The 23,249-nt window shown below is 43.0% G+C and overlaps 1 protein-coding gene across 2 annotated transcripts in view; it reads right to left on the bottom strand.

The window, feature by feature from the left end:
* Window positions 1-18,102: 18,102 nt before the first annotated feature.
* magi1b (membrane associated guanylate kinase, WW and PDZ domain containing 1b) overlaps window positions 18,103-23,249 on the bottom strand; it is a 126,779-nt gene continuing 121,632 nt past the window's right edge. Inside the window, exons 25-26 of one of the 2 annotated variants that reach the window (XM_070901917.1) lie at window positions 23,232-23,249; window positions 18,103-20,420 (exon numbers count right to left, since the gene is read on the bottom strand). The exon at window positions 23,232-23,249 is cut by the window's right edge and continues 121 nt beyond it. In XM_070901917.1, coding sequence (XP_070758018.1) covers window positions 19,156-20,420; window positions 23,232-23,249 — 1,283 coding nt within the window. In that variant the 3' untranslated portion in view covers window positions 18,103-19,155. Of the gene's footprint in view, window positions 20,421-23,181 lie in introns of those variants that run through there. The other variant, XM_070901918.1, reaches the window with a different exon arrangement.

Genomic DNA, 23,249 nt, shown 5'->3' with positions numbered 1-23,249 from the left:
AAGCATCGCAAAGCTCTTATTTCTAATGAACAGTACGCCTCCTTTGTCAGCCCCTGTGTAATATTCCCACAGTGCATTGTTGTTATTTCGCATTCCACAAAGGTATTGTCCCATTTTTGTGCCGAGGTATACACCCGAGGTTTCCCAGTAAGTGGTGTAATGAGCAGGGTTGACAGGGGTTGACAGAAGAGAATTAGTGCCCGCAGAGCCCCTCAGCTGGGGGCAGATGAGGGCCAAAGCCGAGGCCTTTTGTCTCCACCAGCAGGTCCTCAGTCACCAGGTCCAAGCACTAAAGCGAGGTTGTAAGTCCCAAGCATCGGCTGTACACGCTGGGCTGCAGAGCCAGTACAATTGTCCCACAGCTTATTTTTTTCATGTTCAAATCCTTAGCTTAGCCTTGTCTAAAATCTGGATCTCACCACTAAACACTTACTTCTGAAACCCAGTGGAGAGTTACAGCAAAACACTCAAGCTAACCTCAACCCTTTGCACCAACACAAACACACGGGGTACGACCACAAAGATGTGGAAAATTTTGTCAGGTTATTTGAAATTTTCTAATCCTATAAACATTACCGATAAAACAGAGTTTCAAACAGGATTTAGAAGTGACTCTTTCAGAAAATCTAACTAAAAACTATACACTATACTAGCCCAAATAGTCCAATATGCTCATGTGAACCACTGACTAGTACATCCAACCTACACTCTCAGACATTGTTCCCTCCCTGATCCAAATGTCCACCCGCAAAGATGAAAGATAATTCCTCTAAACAGCTCCGCTCCCAGGGTGGGAGGCTAAACGAGAACCTGGTGGCATGGCAGAGGACCAGAAATGCAGATGAAAAGCTCTGTAGGCTGATAAGGAAGCCAAGCAGACTGGGTGATGAGAAACCAGAAACATGGCCTGTAATGGGGAATTAGAGATTTACTGGGTTTGCCTGCGAGCTAGTGGTACTGTGGTTGGCTTCAGTGACAAGACAAGGCCACCTAGATAGAGAGAGCGAGAGGGACAGAAGGGCTGTCTAGATAAGTTAGAGTTCAATAGAGTAATACAGAGAGACTGATAGCAGCTGTTTCTCCTTGATGCAACCTCCTTATTTTACTGTCGTATCATTGGAGAAGTTTGACTCAGTTCAAAATTAGATTCACCATTCTTAGAAAATAACACAGGGGCTGTAACCTTTGTACACAGTGTTTTTGTCACCATAACCCTGAAGAAATAGTTTGACCTTCTGGGAAATACGCTTAATTGCTTTCTTGTCAACACTTAGATGAGAAGATCAATACCACTCTCATATCTGTCCGTTAAATCTGGAGCTGGAGCCAGCAGCCAGTTAGCTTAGCTTAGCATAAAGACTGAAAACAGTGGGAAACACCTAGCCTGGATCTCTCCAAAGGTAACAAAATCGCCTGACAGCACCACTAAATCTCACTACAAAAACAGAACAGAAGTCTCAGCTAGCTGCCTGGCAATCTCAGGAAGTCACTGCACCCAGCCAAGAAATAGTTCAACACATAAAACCACAACTTGTTGTTTTTACACTTTGGTTTTTGCACAAATTAAACAAACACGGTGTAACATGTTAATTAGTGAGCTTTGGGGGTGCTGGTAGGCTAGCCTTTTCTCCTTTTTCCATTCTTTATGCTAAGCAAAGCTAACTCTCTCACTCATAATTAACATACAAATGTGAGAGGGGTATCAATCTTCTCATCTAACTCTCGGCAAGAAAGCCAATAAGTGTATTTGCCAAAATTCAACTGTGATGTCAATGGGGCACTGAAAATTGATTTTATTGCCTTTTAGCCGCTAACACTCATTTCCAAACAACTTTGAAGTGGCTGGTGATTACTGAGAAACACTGACCAGGCCGATGACTGAACAGATTGGAGGTTTATAGACAGATCTGTCACACCTTCAAAGAGCTTTTTGGCGCAGTCTTCTTTTCATTATACCTTTTCATACCTCATCGCTGAAAATGAGAGCCAAGTGTTCACGCCATATGCCGGAGAAAAAGAGCAAAGACAAACATACATGAGCAGGTGTCACTTTATGAGAGCCAGAAGAACTGAGAGTATATGTGTGCTTAAAAGTCAACTAGTTAAGGGAAACAAAGCCAGGGTGCCATTTTGATCCTAGATATCCTAAATACCATAACACAGAAATATTAAGCCACAACTGACACAGAGCAAAAGAGGAAAATCATAGTATTTCTGCATCTTAACTGCAAATTCACCCACATCTCTACTCTCCCACCTCTCTGGGTCTCTGTCTTCAATCTCACAAGGCTTCAGATCCCCCTGCATGTACACACACACACACACACACACACACACACACACACACAGCCTCCCACTCACCCCCTACAGTTTGTGCTCCTGGCCTTATTGTACCCAACTGATAGCTTGAACATCCAGAGAATGTGTCTTCATCAAAACACTCTCCCATCTAATTAACAGCTTGACAGCCGGATAAAAGGGAAACGATGAGATGGTCTCTGTTCCCCCCTCTTTTCCCCCCTCTTCTCTGCCCCACCTTTCCCGCCAGGTTTATGGAGGAAGGAAAGACAAGAAAAAGGAACAGAAATGATGGTGCTGGTAATGGCTGCGTGGTTTGAGGGATCAGACATCATCAGATGGACAAAGAGTTATAAATGGAGTGAAGGTGGAGACGTTGTCTTGCAGCATTGAACTTTGTGCCTCCAGTAAATGGGTTTGTTTGTTACCATTCCATTGTTGACAGTATGTTAAATATGCCTACTAACAGGGCTGTGGTAACCATTGAGGAGACAGATGTCATGTGAAATGCAGGGAGATTACTTTGTCATTAATATGACAACAATTTATATACTAAGATTACACAGATTCTTAGAGGCTAGCTCTAACATTTTTTAAGATTAAATTTGACTGTTTCCGAAAAAAGAATTACATTCAGGCAGCAGCCCATAGTGTAGGGAGATAACATTTACAGAAAATGTTTTAATAAAGTGTGAAATTTTGTGTTTTTCTTTTAAATACTCAATTTGGTTTTGTTTGGTGGCTGGTGAAAAAAAGCTTCTCCTGAGGAATTTGGACTTCTGACCTCAGTATTTCAGATAGTCTGTCAATAGCCCTCCCTACAGGCACATTGGCATGAAACTGATATATAAGAACTGCTGCTGTGCACTGGTCAAATTTAATTAAGTTCCAGAAGAAAGAGAATACATTTTTAGTGGCAAGAGATCTCTCCTCTCATTATACTGAGAAAGAAGTATGAAATTAGCGAGACATCTTTTGTGCAGCTTTGTCACAGAACCCGTTTGACATTGATACACTATACAATACAATTTTGCTTTCAAAAGTGAAGTTGGGGTTACAAAGAGGATTACTGGATAATTGTGTTTAGAATATAATAACGTATTAGAATGTGAATACCACAGACATGACTTTGGTGTCTGGACTTTCATGAGCCCTTTAGTTTGACAAAAGAATCTCAACTGATTGTCCAGTTACTAGCTTTTCCAGAGCTTTCTGTCCACTTTCTCTGTTATCACATGATCAAAGCACGTTGTCACCTCTGTGACAACTGAGCAAAACTTGGCAAAAAGAATTGGCTCAATTAGCTTGATAATTGTACGCTCAGAACGCTGCTTCTGTGCAGCTCTTCAAGGCTGTGCTTTTACTGTGTTGCTCTTAGCTTACATGTAAGCTGCTGCTGCTGCTGCTCTCCCACGCTGTGAATAAGAGTTTGTTCTTCAACATCTTGCCGAATTAAACAATGCTAAAAAAGCATGAAGAAGAAGAAGAATATTAAAGAGGGAGCGGCCTGTGAATCCTGACTCCTGTTTTTAGTAAGTGAAACGCCCTAAACTTCAAAGACCCCACTCAACAAAACCTGATGACCCTGAGAAGCTTGAACCAGCCCAAACTCATCCCCATAAGCTTCCTACAAGTTTACCATAACATCTGAGGGCTCCTGGCAAACATCATAAACAATTCTATAGAGAATCACTTACATCTAGAAGAGCCCTCTCCTTGGAGTTACAGATCATTAAGGTCAAAGGTCAAATGAAAAAGCCTTGCAGAGCGTAAAGACTACAGACTCACCACACACACACAAAAACATCTGGGGTTAAATCCAGAGACACAGCTCTGTTAGTGCTCAAGGGCGACTTTATCCCACGTGTGTGTGTGTGTGTGTGTGTGTGTGTGTGTGTGTGTGTGTGTGTGTGTGTGTGTGTGTGTGTGTGTATGTGTGTTTAAAGGGGGATGCTGAGTTAGCATGGAGTGGCTTATTTGACCACTGTCAGTCTGGTGGGAGCATTCAAACACTCAAGGCTCAAACTGTGCTGATAGCCGGTTGTGATAACCCCTGGTGACCTCTGTGTCTGACATCATCACTGCCAGACAGAGGTCAGTTAGAGGGTCAGCCAGGGCTGACTTACCCGAGTATACAAAGTGCCAGATGAATGTGTGTGTGTGTGTGTAGCAAAAGATGGACGGTCAATATGTCAAAGTTAGTGCACATTTTAGGGTTTGGAGGTGTCATCAATGTATGTTTCCTTATGTCTTTCTTTCACAAGAGCGGATATATGGAAATGTCTAGAATAATTTGTTATATAATATATAAGTCTTAAAATTATTCACAAGTTTATTAACTGTTAAAACAAAAAGTCAACTGTTTTGATATGAAATGTCCCATAAAAAGTAAAGAGAACTACCTCTAACTGAAGTTCTGAGTCAAACCCCAGATAGAACATATTGTTAAAATGAGCCACATCTAAAACAGTAGCTCCGTAGCTACCATAAATACAGTGACCTCACACTGATGCTGTTCTTGTCAGACTCTGTAACAGTGGCAATAACCAGAGCACAGTTGTAAACTCCTGAATTCAGCAGACGTCACAGGACTCGAGTGCCGGAGAGCGTTCGCAGGCCCCTTACGTCAGCAGGGTGAGGTATTGGCGGGAAAAATCGGGGCAGACGCAGGTTTGCACACGCGCTTTAAGAACGCAGGATTCACTCTGTAAGCCAATGCGAATCTGGGAAGTGTCACTGCAGGTTTATTGCCGTCTTTGTAACTGAACCGTCTGTATGTTCGGTATACACAGACACAGAGGGTTTGACGAATAAACACAATGTAAGGTCATTACAAAAAAATGAAGCAGATATTAAGCATCCACATAATCATGCACTCACACGTGCTCTTAAACACACAAAATCTCTGTTTAATACTGCGAGTTCAAACAAACTATTATATATATTATAATATAACGATTGTATCTTTCATAGGCAAATACTCTGTGAGAAAAAAGATGGAGAGAAAAGCAAAAGAGGGACTGAGATTGTGTGTGTGATTTTCTATTTTGCAGTGGAACGTCCTCTGGGGTCCCTCCCTGGAGAGATCTCCTCCAGACTGTGGAGAGCTTGGTCAGCAGGGGTCACAGAGCATGCTCAGTGCCTTTTTCCCACAGAAATGACGTGGTCTGAGTCCTTGGTCCTGCTGTGTGACCCTCCTCTTACTACATACTGTGTCACGCTGCCCAGGGAGCTGTCATTTCCTTGGGACTGCTGGTCTGCCCCGCCTCTCAGTCTCAGCCGAGGCACCAGCCAGCTCAGCTTTTTTTTATAAAGTGATAAAGACGTAGATGGCCTCAGTTTACCCAAAGAATACTGCTAGAGAAGAGAAATCAAGATCATTGTTTTAATCAGAACATGCATTCTCTCTCTATTTTTGGAGTCAGGAGTTATAAATGACCCCTTACTCTACTTTGTGCCCCACCCCGGTCTTGTGGCTCCATGGGTCCTTCCAGGATGTATATCCCAGTCAGACTTCATGGGGAAGTCCACGTCCAAGCTCACAGGAGTTTTACGCAACCCATCCGGCTTCTTCAGGTATGAGACAGTCCGGCCACAGCCCTGTCCTGTAAATCATCAGCCCACCACTCATGCATTGTCCAGCACAGGGTGGGGTGTAGGGGTGTGTGTGTGTGTTGGGGGTCACCTTTCCCCTCCTGGAGCAGCTCACACACACACACACACACACACCTCCTTTCACAATCTTCATTCATCCCCTCACTGTAAGACGTCAGATCCTGGACACACATGTGCTTACTCACACTTACCCCCAGAGGATGCAATATGGACCAGCGAAGAATTCATGGAAGGAACAGCGCTTCACACACACAGACACACACACACACACTGGGCGTGTCGGCCTGGCTCAGAACACATCGACTCCCACCTAATGCTCATGTCTCAGCGCAGGTGGACGTCACCACTTATTAAGTTTTATTGCTCCTATGAATCAAAACTTTTTGGCTCAAGATACAAACTAGTAAACAAAAGCAGGAAACACTCCTATTTGTTCTTCCTGTCTTTGCACATGAAGTTTGTGATATTTCCCAACTAAAAGAGATCAGTCACGATTTATGGTCAAAACTAATCCTCCGCCTTTTCCAGTTATCTTCCACCCCTTTAACACAAGTCAGTCTTCCTGCACAGATAACTATATTAACACACTGGTACAGAAATAGATTGGGACTTTTCAAAGACACTGTAAACAGGTTCTACTTTGTGGCAATAGCCTAAAATATACTTTTTCTCCATCTCCATCTGCTTCTGTCTCCCTGCTGTCTGCAGCAACACCACAAGAGTTTCCCGTGTAAGATTAGAACAGGTAGACCAGAGAGACTGTTCTGCTGGAGTCAGTTGATCAACAGGCTCATAATAATGATAAACTTGGGCCTGCCTGACATAAACTGGGCATCTGACAGTCTATTTAGCACTGATGATAATTCCACCTATCCAATGAGCGAAATAGAGAGACCAATAGGTCAACTGGCTATTGATCGTCTTCTCTTCTCTCTGTGGTAAATTGTTGCTCATACTTACCAAACACATAGAACAAAACCACACATTACGTATTCAAGGACATTTGTCAAAGAGATACAACCTCATGGATTGTGTTGTTTGCAACATTGGTCTCACAAATCACTTTGATTGAAGGCGTTCTCAGAGGCTGCAGAGACAGGAAAGGAAGGGAAGATTAACGAGGAGCGTCAGGTAACTGCAGCGTCTTACCTCTACACCTTTTTGACTCATCTATTCCCCATTGAGGACTTAAACCCGTTTCTCTCTTGGAAAATTAAAAATGATGATTTATTTTGGTCCATACTATAAAAGAAAGAGCATGATTAAACGCACATCACATGTAGGTCAAAGGCTATTGGAAACAGCATTGATGTTAAGGCCAGTACCTGCCACTGATTGCAAACCACAAATTAGTTTGAAGCTGCACTGATCCTTTTTTGCCACTAGGGGACAGAACTTCACAAAAGGCTAAACACACACACATCTGACATGTTATCACCTTATAATGCTCTTAGCAAGAAGCAAACAATTGCCCACTTACACACCCAGCAGACACAGAACAATATTAGCATTCATTTGGAGTTGTGTGTCACTTGATGGATTTAAGTGCAATAGTCACCCTCTTGGCTTTTTGGTCACCACCATCTTGTGAGAAATAAAACTAGCTCTTAAGCTGCTAAATGCTTCTCTGTTCACCGACTAGTTGCTAACTTTGTCGGTCTTCTCTTTGGTGTAGGATTTGACCCTTTGTTCATGTTGAATGTGGGCCACCACAAGGCTCCAGTGGTATAGATTTGGTGAATCACTGAACTCTACTGGCGGGATGAACACCATTCCTCCAAAAGATATTCCCTCATTTTGTGATTTGATGATGATAGTGAAGAGTGCTATTATGATTTGCATCATTTTCATACTCATCAAATCAACCATACTCAGCATAAACATCTCAAGATGTACCACCCTGGTCAGGTTTGATGATTCAGTCACCACACAACAATCAGCTAACTGGTATCAGCTGTTTAACATTTATGACCTGATGAAGATCTGAATGGGATTGAAAAGTTGTCTATTTAAAAATTTAAAGCTGCACTACATCAACATTTTCATATCAACAAAGGATCAAACGACTAAATGTGATGTGAACCATGTCGCTTGTAGTGACAAATAGTTGTAATTGATTCAGGAGTCAGTGTGCAGGTTGTTTCTGCTCTTCACCACAAATACTATAACAAATACAACCAGAAAATCAATCATAAAATACAATTTGGAAGATTTAAAAGTCACCTACAATACAAAATCGCTTTGGCATCACTAGACCTTTAGTGCTGTAGCAGTCTACCTAGCGGTAGAGATGGAGGCTGGGTTTCTGTAATGGCCGCCTCTGCATGCCCACTCTAAAGTAGCCACCTTCCTCTGGTCAGCCACTCCGCACCAGTTCACTGCAACCAGGAGGAAGTTTACAGCCACCACAGTCAACCCAAAGTGTGCTTGTCTTTGTTCAAGAGGCCAAACAGGCTTTGTTCCACTGTGACAAAGAAGAAGCCCTAAAACAGAGAGTCTCAGGACTGTCTGGTGCCGCTACAGGTCTGAGCACCATGCAGAAAACAAACTCCATAGCTCAGGCATGCTGACAATAATCAGGACGCACAAAAAGATATTGTTTGTGGAAATGTTTATTCCAAATGTACCTTTCATTATTTCTACTTTGTTTTCTGCTACAGGCTAGTGGCAAAGTCAAAACGCAGATGTATATCTGATTTGAGTTTGTCTTGGCTGACTGCAGGCTTATTAGCATGCTGTGTGGATCTCCTTTCAATTCTCTCTGTGGTGGAGGTCGACTATGTGTGTGTGTGCCCTGCCCTGTAAAAGCAATTCAGTTTGTGTACATTAGATACTGTCGGGGCTCAGTTATATATGCCAAAGCCACACATTTGGGACTGAATTGAGTCGGTTAATTTCAACAATGGCTTCATGTTTTGTTGACTCTGTGTAGAGTGTACATAGCAACACCACCTAATTGTATAATGATCTCTAACAGAAGCTGCACAACCCTCTGTCATTAACTATAGCTCGTGCAGTTCCTACAGTGTAGAGGAGCTGCTGTTAAAAGAGGAACATGATCGTGAAAAGGGCATGAGAAAACACTTTAACTTGTGTCAGCTCAGCATATTTCTGTGCTGGGTTTTTGCTGATGACTCTGTGTCCAGCCCCTGCAGCCTGTCTTTAACTCCACCATGCTATAGATGAAGTGGTACTTTGATGTAGTGATGCATAAAGGGCTAAGGAAAACGCACCATGCAGTGGTCAGGCAATAACTCAACTTGAAAGCAAACCATGTGTTGTTTGTGTGTGAGTGTGCTTGTCGAACAGGCGTGCAGTGTATAGGGAGGGATGTGAGTCACTCGTTTTCATGTAGTAAACACTGAATCGGCCCACGCATGGCCTCCTATCTTTTTCTGTGTCCTTGCTGTAAGACTCTTCATATCACTCACTAAATCATCTGTCAGTCTCACAGGCCTTACAAAACCTCTGGCAGAGGGTGAATGTGAGTTTAGTAGTGCACAGAGCTCCCTTCAGAAAAGGAAACTAAGTGTGCTCAACTCCACTGATAAGAGTTGTCCACTCACCTCCAGTACAGCGAGATAAATCACTCAAAAGTTTAGTGCTTATTCAATATTTCAAGGTTGTGTGTGTTCTTTGAAATTCAGGGAGGAAAAAGACCCAGGAAAACATCTATTCAACGACAGTATTTATATATATATAAAAAAGCAGTTTGAATTAAACCTTATTGTATAAACCTCTTAATCTGTTTCACCCGAGCAACAGTAGAGGGCGTTTTATCACAACATTATTGGCCGTGAGCCGGACTTGTACTGCGTGACATCAGCTCTGCTAGACTGAATCAATACCACGAACAAAGACGCTCCAGAACATCGTCTCCTCCTGACCCTGACTATGACAAATACACACAAAAAACGCACACATCCACACACAAATTCCTTGGGTGACATATTGATCCGTCTCTCTCTGACAGAGTCCTTGGCCTCAGATGTTGAATGTGTGGCACCCTGGCAGGAAACTCACTGCTTTATAATGGAAATTGGGGGGGGGGGCAGATTGCTCTCCTTTTGGGGCATCAGTCACACTCGAGCTTGTGAGTTATAGCTCGGGGAGGTGACAGTATGTCTGCCACAGGAAGTGGTCTGTTGACTCTGTCTGTTCTCACAGCTTCATGTCAACGATGACGCCAGGGAGGGAGGGCGAGTGTGATGTCCCAAACTGGCCACAAGATGACACTGTGGGACACAAACGGTGCCTGATTGCTGTGCACCAATGTTATGTTAATGTTACTTTTAGCTGTCATTTTTTCATAGAAAAAAAAAAGATTATCTCCACAATGAAATGAGTTTCCAGCAAGAGAAAACAGCTGCATTAACTATGAAGCTCGTAAAACTAACTGGAAGATATTGCGTGTACATTATATTTACTCCATAAAGCCAAATGGGACTAAATAGTCATATTTTTGAATTTCAAATAGAAACAAATGCATTTATTACAACTAGGACAGCTTAGGACAACCTATTATTTTACAGTTTACATTCTGTTTACAGTGTCCAGCGACAACCACAGCATCCAATCTCATCTCACTTCTCAGTTACTAACTTGAATAACTTTCTGAAAGAATGGAACTTTATTATCCAGGTGTTAATTAAATTTAAAAGAATGGCTTGTTAAAGGGGCACTCCAGTAATTTAATAACACACCCCCGCAACGTTGGATGACGCATAAGAGACAGATTAAAAAAAGGATGGTCAGCACTGATGCATTTAGTCCCCAGTACAGGTCAAGCTGCAAAAACCATGGATCCATCATTTTCCATATTGCAACCAGTAACATTTTTTGTTAGAGCCTCCTTGTCTGGTAAACATTTCTGAAAGCATAGGTTTTCTTTTATAAATGTGATGCCTCCATGCCTAAGCTGAGATAACCCTGATGACATCACCAGGGGTATTACCGTTTCTCAGATTTGTCAAAGCTCCTCCAGAGCCACAGACAGCATCATTCAACAGTTTCCACTGGCTGCGTGTGGCTTCCTGTGAATTGATCTTCATGTGTAAAATTGGTGGAGCTCTCTTTTGAGAAGATTCTGTATAGACACTGCCCTGTTACATCAGTCATTTTATCTTTGTGGCAGGTAACATACCTAATAAATCTGTCAATGGCGTATATTAACTGGAGCCCCTTAAATTATGCAGCGAAACTCAGAGGAATGAATAGAAATAATTAAGAAGTGTGGAGGATATTACTGTTCTCGGGGCACTCGGTTATACAATAGCAACCATGGCAACATTTCACTGGCCATGAGGTGTAAATAGTGGCAACACAAGATGTTTTTATTATTTATTTTGACAAAAACAAATTATTCACAGACGCTGATGAAAATGACAAATATTTAATAAATGAGTAATGTATTCAGCTAATCAGTCAAGTTATGATTGCCAGAATAAACAGCCTCCTCATTGTAATAAATCATCTGTGTTAAAGATGACTTACTACTTAATAATGACTCCTCATTAAAATACATACTGATTAAGCATTTTTATGTTTGCATTTTAATTTCTACCCAACATTAGACATCGTTTCCAGTCATTTCAATGCTTTAGATACATGTTTACTTGTTTCCAGTCATTACTGTGTAATTATCAGGCTCTAGTTTAAAGTTATCTGAATAACCTGATTTAGTGTCATGTCTAATCTAATATGCACTCATTTTGCTTAGATTCAATTAGACTGTACTATGGTGTTTTTCCACTGATCAAATACCACAGGTGAGACAGAAGCATTCTGGGAGCTCAGGATCAAAGCTCTCCTCTTCTGCCTCCTCATCAATGAAAGAGAGAACCAGCACTCATGCACTCAGGATGACGATGATGAACCCTCTTCAGCAGAGTCCTCTGCATCAGCCAGGGCAAACGAGAGAGCTTTTACTCTTGTTACTACTTTGGCCAATCAGAGTTGCTCTTTCACTCAAGGGACCAATTACAGAAGCATCAGTCCACTCGGTAAGAGCACTTTTACTGAAAGGCCTGTAAATCAAGGAGATGGCTTCTTTAAAACACCAACATCACATCACTAAGACACTGGTTGGCCCATGTTGCCATGGTCAGCATCCATCAGGTGGACCAAATATTTTGTTACATCTCTGAGCAGCCTGCTGCAGCTGTCCGCAGCAGTGCTCGCTCCTGTTTACAACCAGCAGCTATTTCCCAAGCAACTTCTGAGTCTGAGCCAAAGACGATGGTCCTGCCATAGTTTAACCAATCATATGAGAGACGTCAGCCACAACAAACTATCACTATCATATTAAATGTGGAGGGAGGGGTTCAATTTGTGACGACATATCAGACCATATGCAGTTGACACATGGATTGCCTTTGTCAAGTATAAATTATTTTTATTTGGAATATGATTACAAGGCAGGTTGTGCATTCAAAAAGTGTCAGGCTGTTTATATTTATGTATGGAGGTTACACAGGAATTTATTTATAGACACACTGATATTGATTTTCACAAAGTGTGTCTGATCCCCATTTGCTTTTGTCTGACTTCTAATGCAGTGCAGGTGTTTGTATCATTGCATGCATAAAATAATTTAGCCTTGAGACGCAGCCTCACACAAAGGTAGTTGTAAATTCAATCCACATCATTTGAACCGCGAGTGCTGTTGTCCAAGGTCCACAAGCTACTGTGTCTATGAATATATATAACACTCAAATTTAAAAATATTACTTGGCTAAAACATAGTTGAGGTATTTTTCTTTTTACATATTTGGACATCTGTGTAAGAGTATTATAGAGCAAGAATAGATTATCTGAAGTCCTTTTTCTCTTTTCCAAATTCCTCATCCACTTAAAAAGTCACAATGCCCCCCCCCCCCCCCCCCAAAACTCCTTTGAGGCAACTTCAGAGCATCAATATTTAACCTGACATTGTCATATCTAAAAAAAGAAATGGTGCTGAAAGGACGGTAGAGCATTGAAGCATGTTTGCCTGTAGACCCACGCTTAACACATGAGTGATTTCCTCACTGACTTTGATGAAAACACAGACACACAGTGTGGATTATTCCTATATCCTCATTTCATTTACTGCTGACAGAACATGTAATCTCATGTAAGGTTTTGTAAAGTAACAGAAGGGCAGCTTGGCGGTAATGAAAGAAGAGCGAGCACTGGGCTCACATCACAGCACATCCATGGATGGAGGACAGAAGACCTTGACTTTTACGTCCCTTTTTCAAATCTGAGTGGCGTGGTGCTGAGTAGAGGTGAAAATCACTGAACTGATTTAGAATCACTATTCACTTTTTTTCCCCCAAGCTAAGCAGTGGCACCATCATTCAAATGCACTTCAGTATGCACGTCAGTAAGTGAACGCATCACCATTCACACAGTCCTATGTTCAGAGGACATTCAGACAGTGTTCAGTTCAGTAGTACGTTCAGTCTGTTGCTAGTTTCAGCTGCCATGTTCAGTTTAGTAGCCTATACAAGCACTGCACATGAGGTAAATAGTCTGATTTCTCTGTTTATTATTGTGTCTGTGGCTTTCGCTGTCTTATAATATGCTTTTAACAAAGAAACAAATCACAACGGTGCTCTCAGTCACTTGCTCTGTGCCACCTCTCGTTGGTTGGTCACGTTACATTCGTCAAGGCATGCAGTGATGACGCCAGGCGTCAACAAGTCCTTTGTGAACTACGTACATGTTTCTTGTCCATATGACCATCCCCTTGACCATTATATCCTTCCGCTTCAGCAAGTCCTCCAAATTAAATGACAAAACACATTGTTTGTCCATGCACTCCAGAACAACACAAAGAAGCATTTTCTGATCCAACGCTGTCATTTATCAGTGCCTTCCAAAACCGTTACAAATCAAATCAAATCAAATCAAAAATAAATCTCTTTTTCATGTGACAATGCTATGTTTGAGATTTGTAAGGGTTGATAGGTGGTGTGAGCGCAATGGTGGTGATCATGGTTGTGGCCTTGCTGGTCTGCTGGATGCCATATGCTAGTGTTGCAAGGAAGGCTACATCTTCACCCTCTCTACAACCCTCTGACCTACATGATGTATGAACAAGCAGTTGTTTTATAGACTGAACAAGGACATTGCAATGACTTTCAACATTACTGTTTTTGGGGAGAAAAACTGAAGGTTCATAAACATATTTAAAAGATTTGAAAAAAATGATAGAATAACGACCAAACAGCCTCACACAAAGTTTGAAATTAATCATTCAAAAGTGCAACAGGCAAAGCTGACAGTTCTGCATGCATTTCTTATGACAGTATAACTATTTCATTGGCTCAGTCCGGCGCAGCTTCCAGAGAGCCATTTGTTTCTAAAAGTGGATGAGTCACTCTTAAAACTGCATTATTCTTACCATGAGGTGTACTGTAATTTGCCTTTGATCAGGAGCACACTATGCATGAAACAGGATGAGGGATTTAGTTGTGAGACAGAGACCTGATGAGAAGAAAAACACTTGAATCTGCACAACACATGCAGCACAAGTGGGGGATTTGCTTCTTTGCCCATTAGACAAGCACACATTTCAACAGAGGAGGGAAGCCAGGAGTGACATCTCAGGGGCAGGAAAAAGTTCAGTGTCTTGACATCTGTAAAGTAGTGGCCACAGAGGTCACTGTGGGGACATAAACCCTCCACTTATGGAGCCACCTCTGGCATGTCTCGATCAAGTCACAAGTCACCTTTTGGTGAACTAAACTGCCACTGGAGGACTTGCAACTTGACGCATTAAATGTACAGTTTTTCAAGTTTGTCAAGTCAATTCTATTTGACCACTCACCAAGACTTGTTGCAGCATAGTTCATTGATCCACTTCTTTTCAACCAAAATATTCCATAGCGACAAGCATTGGCACAGTCACAAACTGTGCGGCTGCAACACCTGTTCCTGATTACAGTTACAGTTACCTCAAACCCAGTAGGCCTTTTGGACTGAAGACATTTTAACATGTCACAGTGGGAAAGGCACAGGTGTAAACAATGAAATTAATAATGATTTGTTTTCAGGGGTGTTGTGCATGCTGGCTCACCCGGACGTTTGAGTAGAACAGAGCCATCGTTAACGTTATCAGTAACACCTGTAGTTTTCCTTCTATGTCAAAATGTCTGCTATGAAAAAAGGCAACAAGCTGTAGACACAACACTGATATAAAAAGGAGCCTATTTAGCAAACATATCCCGCAGACATTGAGTTAGCCTTCATTCAGAGTTGTGTTTCTGGCCACTTGATGAATGAAAGTCCAGTAGTCAGTTGAGTTGCTAACTTTGTCTGTTTGCCGTTTGGTGCTGGCCAGGTATTGTACAGGTGGTTTGTCAGATCTTTTTCACTGAAAACAGCTGCCTGCTCAATGGAAATGGCATTGATGAGATTGGTGAGAGTCAACCAAAACATTAACGCACTGTAAGCAAAAAAACATTGAGATAAAAGAGCTAAACCAGGGTAACTGCAAGTTGGTTAACAATTCTCTGTTTTTGTCTCAGTGATGACACCTTTACAAGTAGTCCTTTTTCTCGCATTGTGAAGTTCTACAGCCAAGCTAGCAGCTCTGTAAGGCTGTACATGGACACAGAGCTGCTTTGAGCTAAATGCTAACATCAGCTAACATGATGATGTTAGCAGTAGTGTTGACAAATTGATGTTTAGCAGGTATAACCACGTTTACATCGTTTTGTGTGTTAGCATGCCAACAATTTCTAATTAGCGCTAAACGCAAAGTACAGCTGAAGCTGATGGGAATGTCACGAGTTATTAATATTACAATTATTACAATTAATTCCAAGGGGAACATCTCAGTCTGAACGTGGTGGTGGACCGACACACTGATCATTGCCATCCACAGAGCCACGCCAAATGCCTTGAGTGCTCTAATGAGAGCATTAGGTAGGACGTAACTGTTTTGATCTGAGGACATTTGAACCGAGCACAAGACTACCGGCTGTTAAAGCAAATTCAATCAAGTTCTTTTGGGATTTTTAGGTTTGCCAAAGATATCTATCAAGTTAGCACTGGGATAAAATAAAAAATCTGGATGGCTCCAACTAAAGGAAGAAAACGCACAATTTAATTAAAAATGACTGACTCTAATCTTATGAGACACAGTGTCTGTGGATTTCTTTCCAACAGCTGCTGATTGACAACTGCAAGAGGCTGCAGCCACTTTTCTACGTACTAAAACCATCCACTACAACAGCCTCAAGCCTTACATATACATGCACCACATCCTATTGAATGCTGCTATTGTAACCACGATAAGAAAAACACACACTGCATGAAATGCCACAACACATTCCTCCAACACACCTCACTCTGCCTGAGAGGCCATGCACAGCTGAGCATGAGACAGATACAGCATTAGAACAAAGAGCAGCTACTACATGACAGCAGCGTGGATGCCCATAACATGACAGCAGTGGGAGCTACAACAGCCTTGTTATATAGGATGCTGGGCTTCCTGTGAGAAAAGTAACTCCAAAATTTAGAAACTTTCTCCCTCTCTTTAGTGAAAGCTCCTTGAAATCCATAGCACACAGCCAAAAATAACCCTGCACTCTTGTTTTCTTTTCATTTACTTTCCTCCCTCAGCCTTGTTTACGCGTCTACAACTCGTCTGCTCCAGTCAGCTTGAGGAAAGAGCCCGTTGCATCGGTGTTTCCATGGCAACGGGGGAGCAGAGGGTCTCCAAGGTCGCAAACGAGAGCACCTGGAGCCGAGCTGATGGTAGAATGAAGGCTTGACCCGGCGGGCTGTCACCGCACTGGGCTGCAGTCATGTTGTTATTGGACATTTCATTACCATCTTTTCCTCCTGCCTGGCACTGACATGATAAATTGTCACCAGACACGGTGTTGTTAATCATTTCTGGGGTCGCACAAGCAATAAAACATGGAGCTCTGTTCGTGCATTTGATGATGAGGAGTGGAGTATGTTCTGATAAAGGGGGGAAAGAGAGATTTAAAGAGAGGGGAGGAGAGTGTTTCGATGCTGGAAAGTGGATTACATCCATTATTTAGGAGCTGCTTCACTGTGAGAGGAGAGAGAAAGGAGTGTTTGCAGGATACAAACATCTCCTCTGTGTCTCTTTGTGGATTGCAGTACGTCCTGAATAAGATCCTGTTCTTACATGAGGAAAAATTGACCTAATTGTTGTGAAAATACAAAAATAAAATGATATATAATTATAGGTATTAATTTACAATAACGCCTCTTCTGTTGCAATGCATTTGTCTGGTATCCTAGTAGTGCACGCAGCCAGATCCATAAATGCAGCCATGTAAAAACACTTTCAGATCATTGCATCAAAAGGAGTAAAATGCATTGAGGTCCTGTTGAATCGCAGAGAAACTGGGCCAAAAAAAGCTCTGATATGTTACTGTTTGATCGTGACGCTTCATCTCTGCTTCCCATTTCCTCTCATGAGCTGCAGATTGCGTCCACAGGGTAATCTTGAATGCACTTTTGAACATATGGTATTAAGTACCTTGGCATGTGCTGTAGCAACTGGAAGAAACTTCACATGATGTAAGCTCTGAAAACCTTCACAGTTCTCCGCATGTTGCCACCTTGAATATTTAAATGCCGGTATCTTAAAACTGAATGTCTGTAAATATTATGTGTTAAGTTGAAAAGAATAAAAAAGGCACTTGTGTGTCTATTGAATTCAGCAGTTGCAAATACATGCTGTGCCTCATCTTTCTGTATATCAGCATCAAGCACTGCCAGAGAAAACATTTCATTTTTCTGCAGTAGTAAATCCCTGCTGGCATTCACAGGTCACCAGGAGTGACCGCTCAGTTTTTCTCTCATCTCCTCCATTGTTATTTCAGGGAGGGGGGAAAAATATACCACACAACACAGCCCTCCTCAGCGTCATCACCCATCTACCATTGTCACTGTTCTGAAATAGGGACGCAGCTTCCCTGCCATCTGTTCTTTATCAAATGAAAAATCTTTCAGCAAAAAGAGTGGATACAGGAGGAAGGGAAGGACTGTTGAGGACAACAGGAGAAATAGGGCATAGAAGAGGCACAAATCAAAGTAAGCAGTGAGAGGAGGAGTGGAGGAACATTTTTTTAAGACTGCTCTATCCAGGCTTTGATGTTGTGAAAGGATGGAAGCTCTTTGCTTTACTTTTCTTCAAAGACTTTATTTCCACACACACACTTTTAGGAGGCCTGAGATAACAATGTCAGCCTCCTCACTCTTTTGTCTTTAGTTTGCTCAAATGATGAGAGCTCAGTACTCTACAGGCTCTTAAGATACACTTTCTACCTGCCACCCAACATCTGCCTCGCTGTGACACTTACACTCCATGTTTGTGTTGTTAAACCTGTTACGAACATCAGTGACTTAAATCAAACCCCCAAATGATTCTAATGGCTGTGATAACCAAAGAGACCGATCCAAAACAATCACGCGCTTGTTCATTTGTTGAATATATTATTTTATTTTAACATCATCATCATCATAGTTTAGCTTTTAATTTTCCCTTCATTCATTTAAAATGATCACCTCTGAATGTACACATACTGCAAACTGTCAAAAATATACAAACAAATGCAGGCTTGTGCTATAGTCTGGTCAAATGTCTAAAAAACAGTGGCACTGGGGGGAGAGAGAGAGAGAGAAAGAGAGAGAGAGAGACAGAGAGAATAAAAGCGGGAGAGAGAGAGAGAGAGAGAGAGAGACATTGAAACCGGTAAAGACATGCACAGCATCATTGTGAGCACCGGTTACAGTGACCCAGGTGCGCGGTACTTCCATGGGATCCTCGTGGAAAAAGTACATACATTTCATCATCTGACAGTGCGGCACAAAATGCCCGTCACATATCAAATCAAAAACAAAATGTCGCTCATTAATGGAACTGTTAGGCACATCATTGTTTTTTATGGTTTTACATTTTCTGGAAAAGTCTGAGTTACTGTAAATGTAGAATGCTTAACCAAAAACGAGAAGAAAAAAAAGAGGAAAAAAAAATAAGAAACATACAATTAAAAAAAGAAAGAAAAAATAAATCGCTTTCAAAAGTCATTTTGGAATCACTGTCTTGTTAGTAACTCAATGTTGTTTTACGTGTGTATGAGTGTGTGTGTGTTATCTATGTGTGTGTTCACAATTGGGTGCATTTCTGTAGAACCACGTGGTAATGGGAGTGAGTACTTGAGGTGTTTTGTGGGTGGTGGCTGTGATTGGCTGAGAGCCGTCCAATCAGATGCTCAGGTCTTTGGGGTTATCCTTGTAGGTCTTCTTAGGCTCAGGGAGCGTTGGCTTGGATGAGCGACTGGTGTCGGTCTGGAGTGAGCTGTAGTACTCTCTCACCTTGGCCGCTACCAAATTGTCATCATCCTCTTCATCCTCCGAGTCGTCCCTTCTGGAGCTCCTGATCGGGGAGATGTCTCGTCCCAGGCTGCGGGTTCGGTACTGCGGCTCAGGGGAGCTACCTCGGCTGGCGTAGCGCCCGTCCCGCTCCATCCTCTCAGGTGACCGCCCCCTCAGCAGCGAGCTGTACTTCTTGAAAGCTGAGTCGGGGGTGCGCACTCTGGGCAAGGTGATGTCTCTGTAGGCGTCTCTCTGGCCATGGGATGCCACGTCCCTCAGCAGGCTGTCCCCCCTATAGGCTCTCTCCATGGAGGAGGCTCTCATCAGCAGACTGTCCTCCTCATACAGGCGCTCCTCCCTGTGCAGCGGTGGAAGTGTGGCCTCTCTGTTCAGACGGTCCAGGGCCGGGGGCTCACGGAGGATGCTGTCCTCAAAAGGGAGGCTGAGTTCAGGAGTCTTGGGTGGCTCCTTCAATACGGCCTCGTCCCCATTGGGCTTCTCATTGCTGCGGCTCTGTCTCTCTGGGGAGGCGTACCGGCGGTAGGGGTCTGATGAGTGGGCGTGGCGTCTGGTGGGGGAGTGGTGCCGAGAGCGGTAGGGGGACCTGTGGCGGTGGGGGGACCTGTGACGGTGGGGGGACCTGTGGCGGTAAGGAGAGCGGTAAGGAGAGCGGTAGGGCGAGCGGTGGCGATGATGGGAGGAGGAGTTCTGACCGTGGCGTCTGTCGGGTGAGCGGCCGTGGCGGTGTCGCCCATCCAGGGTGTTTTCAGCACTGCGCGACCGGTTGTGCCCCTTGTCAGGCGAACGGTGGCGGCTACGGTGATGCCCGCTGGAATGGTGGCGGTGGCCGTCACTTCCCTTGTCATCCTTCTTCTTTAACAGCTTGGACAAGTCCTTCCCCGTGGACTTTCTCCCCTTGTATTTCCCCTTGCTGGTTTTCTTGTTGGGGGAGCGGTGGCGGTGGTTGGAATGGTGGTGCTTGCCGGTGCCGGTAGAGTGGCGGGTCGGCTCCTTCTTGCTCCGGGATGGTTGGTTGGGTTCTGGTGGGTAGCTTGACTCCGATGGCGCGTTGGTTGGGGGCAGGGTGCTCACTTCCGCAGCGTTTTGTAACCCTGAGGCTGGGTTGGCTGCGCTGCTGTCGTTGGGGCTGCCGTCTGCAACACAGTGTGACAGACGAGGGCAGGGGGATCAAACATGCATCTAGACTCTAAAAGCTCCTATCTGCTTTCACATTTACAATGCTAAATGACTCGGACACGAAGCCGAGAACATTTCCGACGGAAGCCATTCTGATGATAATGCCAACAAAGACGGCTACTTGTTAGATGGCACAGCCAATGGTAAAACATTAGTGTAGCTTACACATGAGAATAAAAGGCAGTGACAGACAGGCAGCCATTGCTTGAAGACACTTGTTACCCTCAACAAACCTGTTCCCAGGTCTACCTGGGGTCACCTCTCTTGGGCGGTCGAGTGGCTGGACTGGAGGCCGGTTACAGTCAGTGCCAACGTGCTGCATGTTGATGATGCTGCATAATTGTACTGATTAGCCATGCTCTTTCATGCACTGCCATGATGTGTTTAGTAAATAAAATGCTCAAAATGAGATCCAAAAACTATTGCTGTATTGCTGTAACAATGTGTACGGTTTAGGTGGCATTTTACTAAGACATGAAGAATGAAATATTCTGCACAATTTTACATCCATTTTAACTGTGTTACCTTCATCCTGTTAGTCTCACTAAATCGTCTACATAAGCAGCCACCACCACCGCTTTGTTTATCATCAGATTCTTAGGGTTTAACCTTACAATTGTTCTACTTTGAAATATGTCTTCATGTCTACATTTTAAGGAAAGACTACAAACTGCAGAAATACAACTACAGCAGAAAACTAGCAATAACAAAGAGGATGTTCTCTGGTGATCTAAACTATTTAACAAGAACAAACTAACACTCATTTCACCTTTGAACTTGTTGCCCAAAGGTTAAATGTAACTGGTGCAGACAGTATCCATAACAGCGGCTACGGCAGTACTGGCAATGCATTTTGGGTGAATGGATTTGTATGCATGGAGAAGAGCACGGGCATGGGTGAGTTGAGGCCACACCACACAGAGATCAGGACGGAGAAAGAGAGAGACAAAGAAGAAGAAAGACAGGAAGTGGGAGGGAGAGCCAGACGACAGGGGAGGACAGTTACAAACCGTGGTCTGATTTTGGAGGACAGAGGCCTCCCCCATCTTGTCATTTCTCATACATGCAGTGAGATGGGGAGCGACCATCCCTGAAGGAAGACAAGAGCCCAGCGCAATACAGGAAGAAGAGAAGATACAAAAAAAAAAAAAAAGAGAAGAGCACAGGGTTTAGATCACTTGGAACCAACTTGAAGGAAGAAAAGGAGAATTATTGTGTTGATTTTCAATGAAAAAAAATGTGTTTATTTGATCATTGAGTCATTCAGAATAAAGAGACAGTCCAGGAAATCACCCAAACCCCTTCAGTGGAAACCATCAGTTACAGAGAAAAGTCCCAGAAACCAAGCGCACACACACACTCGGACACAATAACCCACACACACACCTAAACATGTGGACACAGAAGCAGCAGAAACCCAAACCCGAAAAAAATAAAAGACAGTGAGACTCGCACACCCACAACAACAGCGTATGAAGCAGTTTTACATTGCTGACAGAAATCAAAAGAAAATACTGGCAAGACTGTCAAAGGTTGTGCCAACTAAAAAAAAGTACAAACAATGATCCAAAATATACAAGTTCACATGATGTCATATTGGTGCAGGTTAAGACAGCACATTCTTAGCGCAAATAAAATTACATTGATGAACTTTTCAAGACAGGCAAATGCATCTCCATTCAAAAAAAATAAAAAAGTAACAAAAAGAAAAACATTTATGATGACTCGTGACTATCAATCAAAACTGGTCAATACGATTAAAAAAAGAAACGCTCCATAAATATTATGGAAAATAGACAATAGAAGGGGGGAAGAAAAAAAATCCAATTTACACTTTTGACAAGTTCATGCAGCAATAGACTTTTATCCATTAATATGTGGCTTCGATTCATGGCTCTGTACATGGAACAAAAATACTTGCCTCTATTCTTCTCATCACTGTACAAAAACGTCTATATAATTGGAGCGACTCTTTTTGTTTTTGAATGAAGGATGGGTGGAGTTCCTATCGTCACAGCTTTTCAATGACATTAACAGTGGGTGCAAATAAAATCCATGGATTAGTGAGTAATGTCAAGCACAGTATAGTGAGATTTTCCTCTCTTCTCCATACAGTTCTCACTTAAAACCCTTAAAGAGTTCAGTAGCTTACATTCACCTTCAATAAATATCATAAATACGTTTGTGTCACGTCCTAACCAAAGCTGCGAGATGTCCCACTTTATCATGGGCGGCAACGGATCAAGTTTTCTTTTCCTCTTAACGCTAAATTAGTGTTTAATGAGGATTTGGAGCCCTCAGTATTACTTCTCACCCACAAGAAACATGACTTGACTTTCACTACTCTGGTCCTTCAAACCCTGTAAACAGTTTCTGTTTGCATGTAGCACTGAAATCAGACCCACCACCTTTCTGTAAAGTCCCAGCAGAGTGCTTTTGCTCAGTGGCCAGAAGGTGAAAAGTGACAGCGGGATGACATGGAAACTGAGAGCAGGTGACAGCAGGAGGTGAAAACAGCACCCACAGGAGCACCTCCACCCCTGCTCCCCCCCAAAAATCCCAAAGCCCAGGAGTGACCTCCACCAGAAAGACACCCAAGACCAACCAAGCCCCGCCCCCTCCCTGGTGGGTTTGTCCCAGGGATGGGTGAAGGGTCCTGGGAGGGTAATATAGTTCTTTCCCCTTCGACCCACCACCGTCCACTGGGCGTCCCCTGGCTCAGGGCGTGAAGATGGGGGAGAAGGGAATGTTTTCGTAGATTGACCCACCATATTCAGGCACCGAGC

The sequence above is a fragment of the Enoplosus armatus genome, chromosome 3, assembly GCF_043641665.1.
Source record: "Enoplosus armatus isolate fEnoArm2 chromosome 3, fEnoArm2.hap1, whole genome shotgun sequence".
Taxonomy (NCBI): domain Eukaryota; kingdom Metazoa; phylum Chordata; class Actinopteri; order Centrarchiformes; family Enoplosidae; genus Enoplosus; species Enoplosus armatus.
Note: the sequence above shows the minus strand (reverse complement) of the source record. Positions and strands in the feature narration are given on the sequence as shown.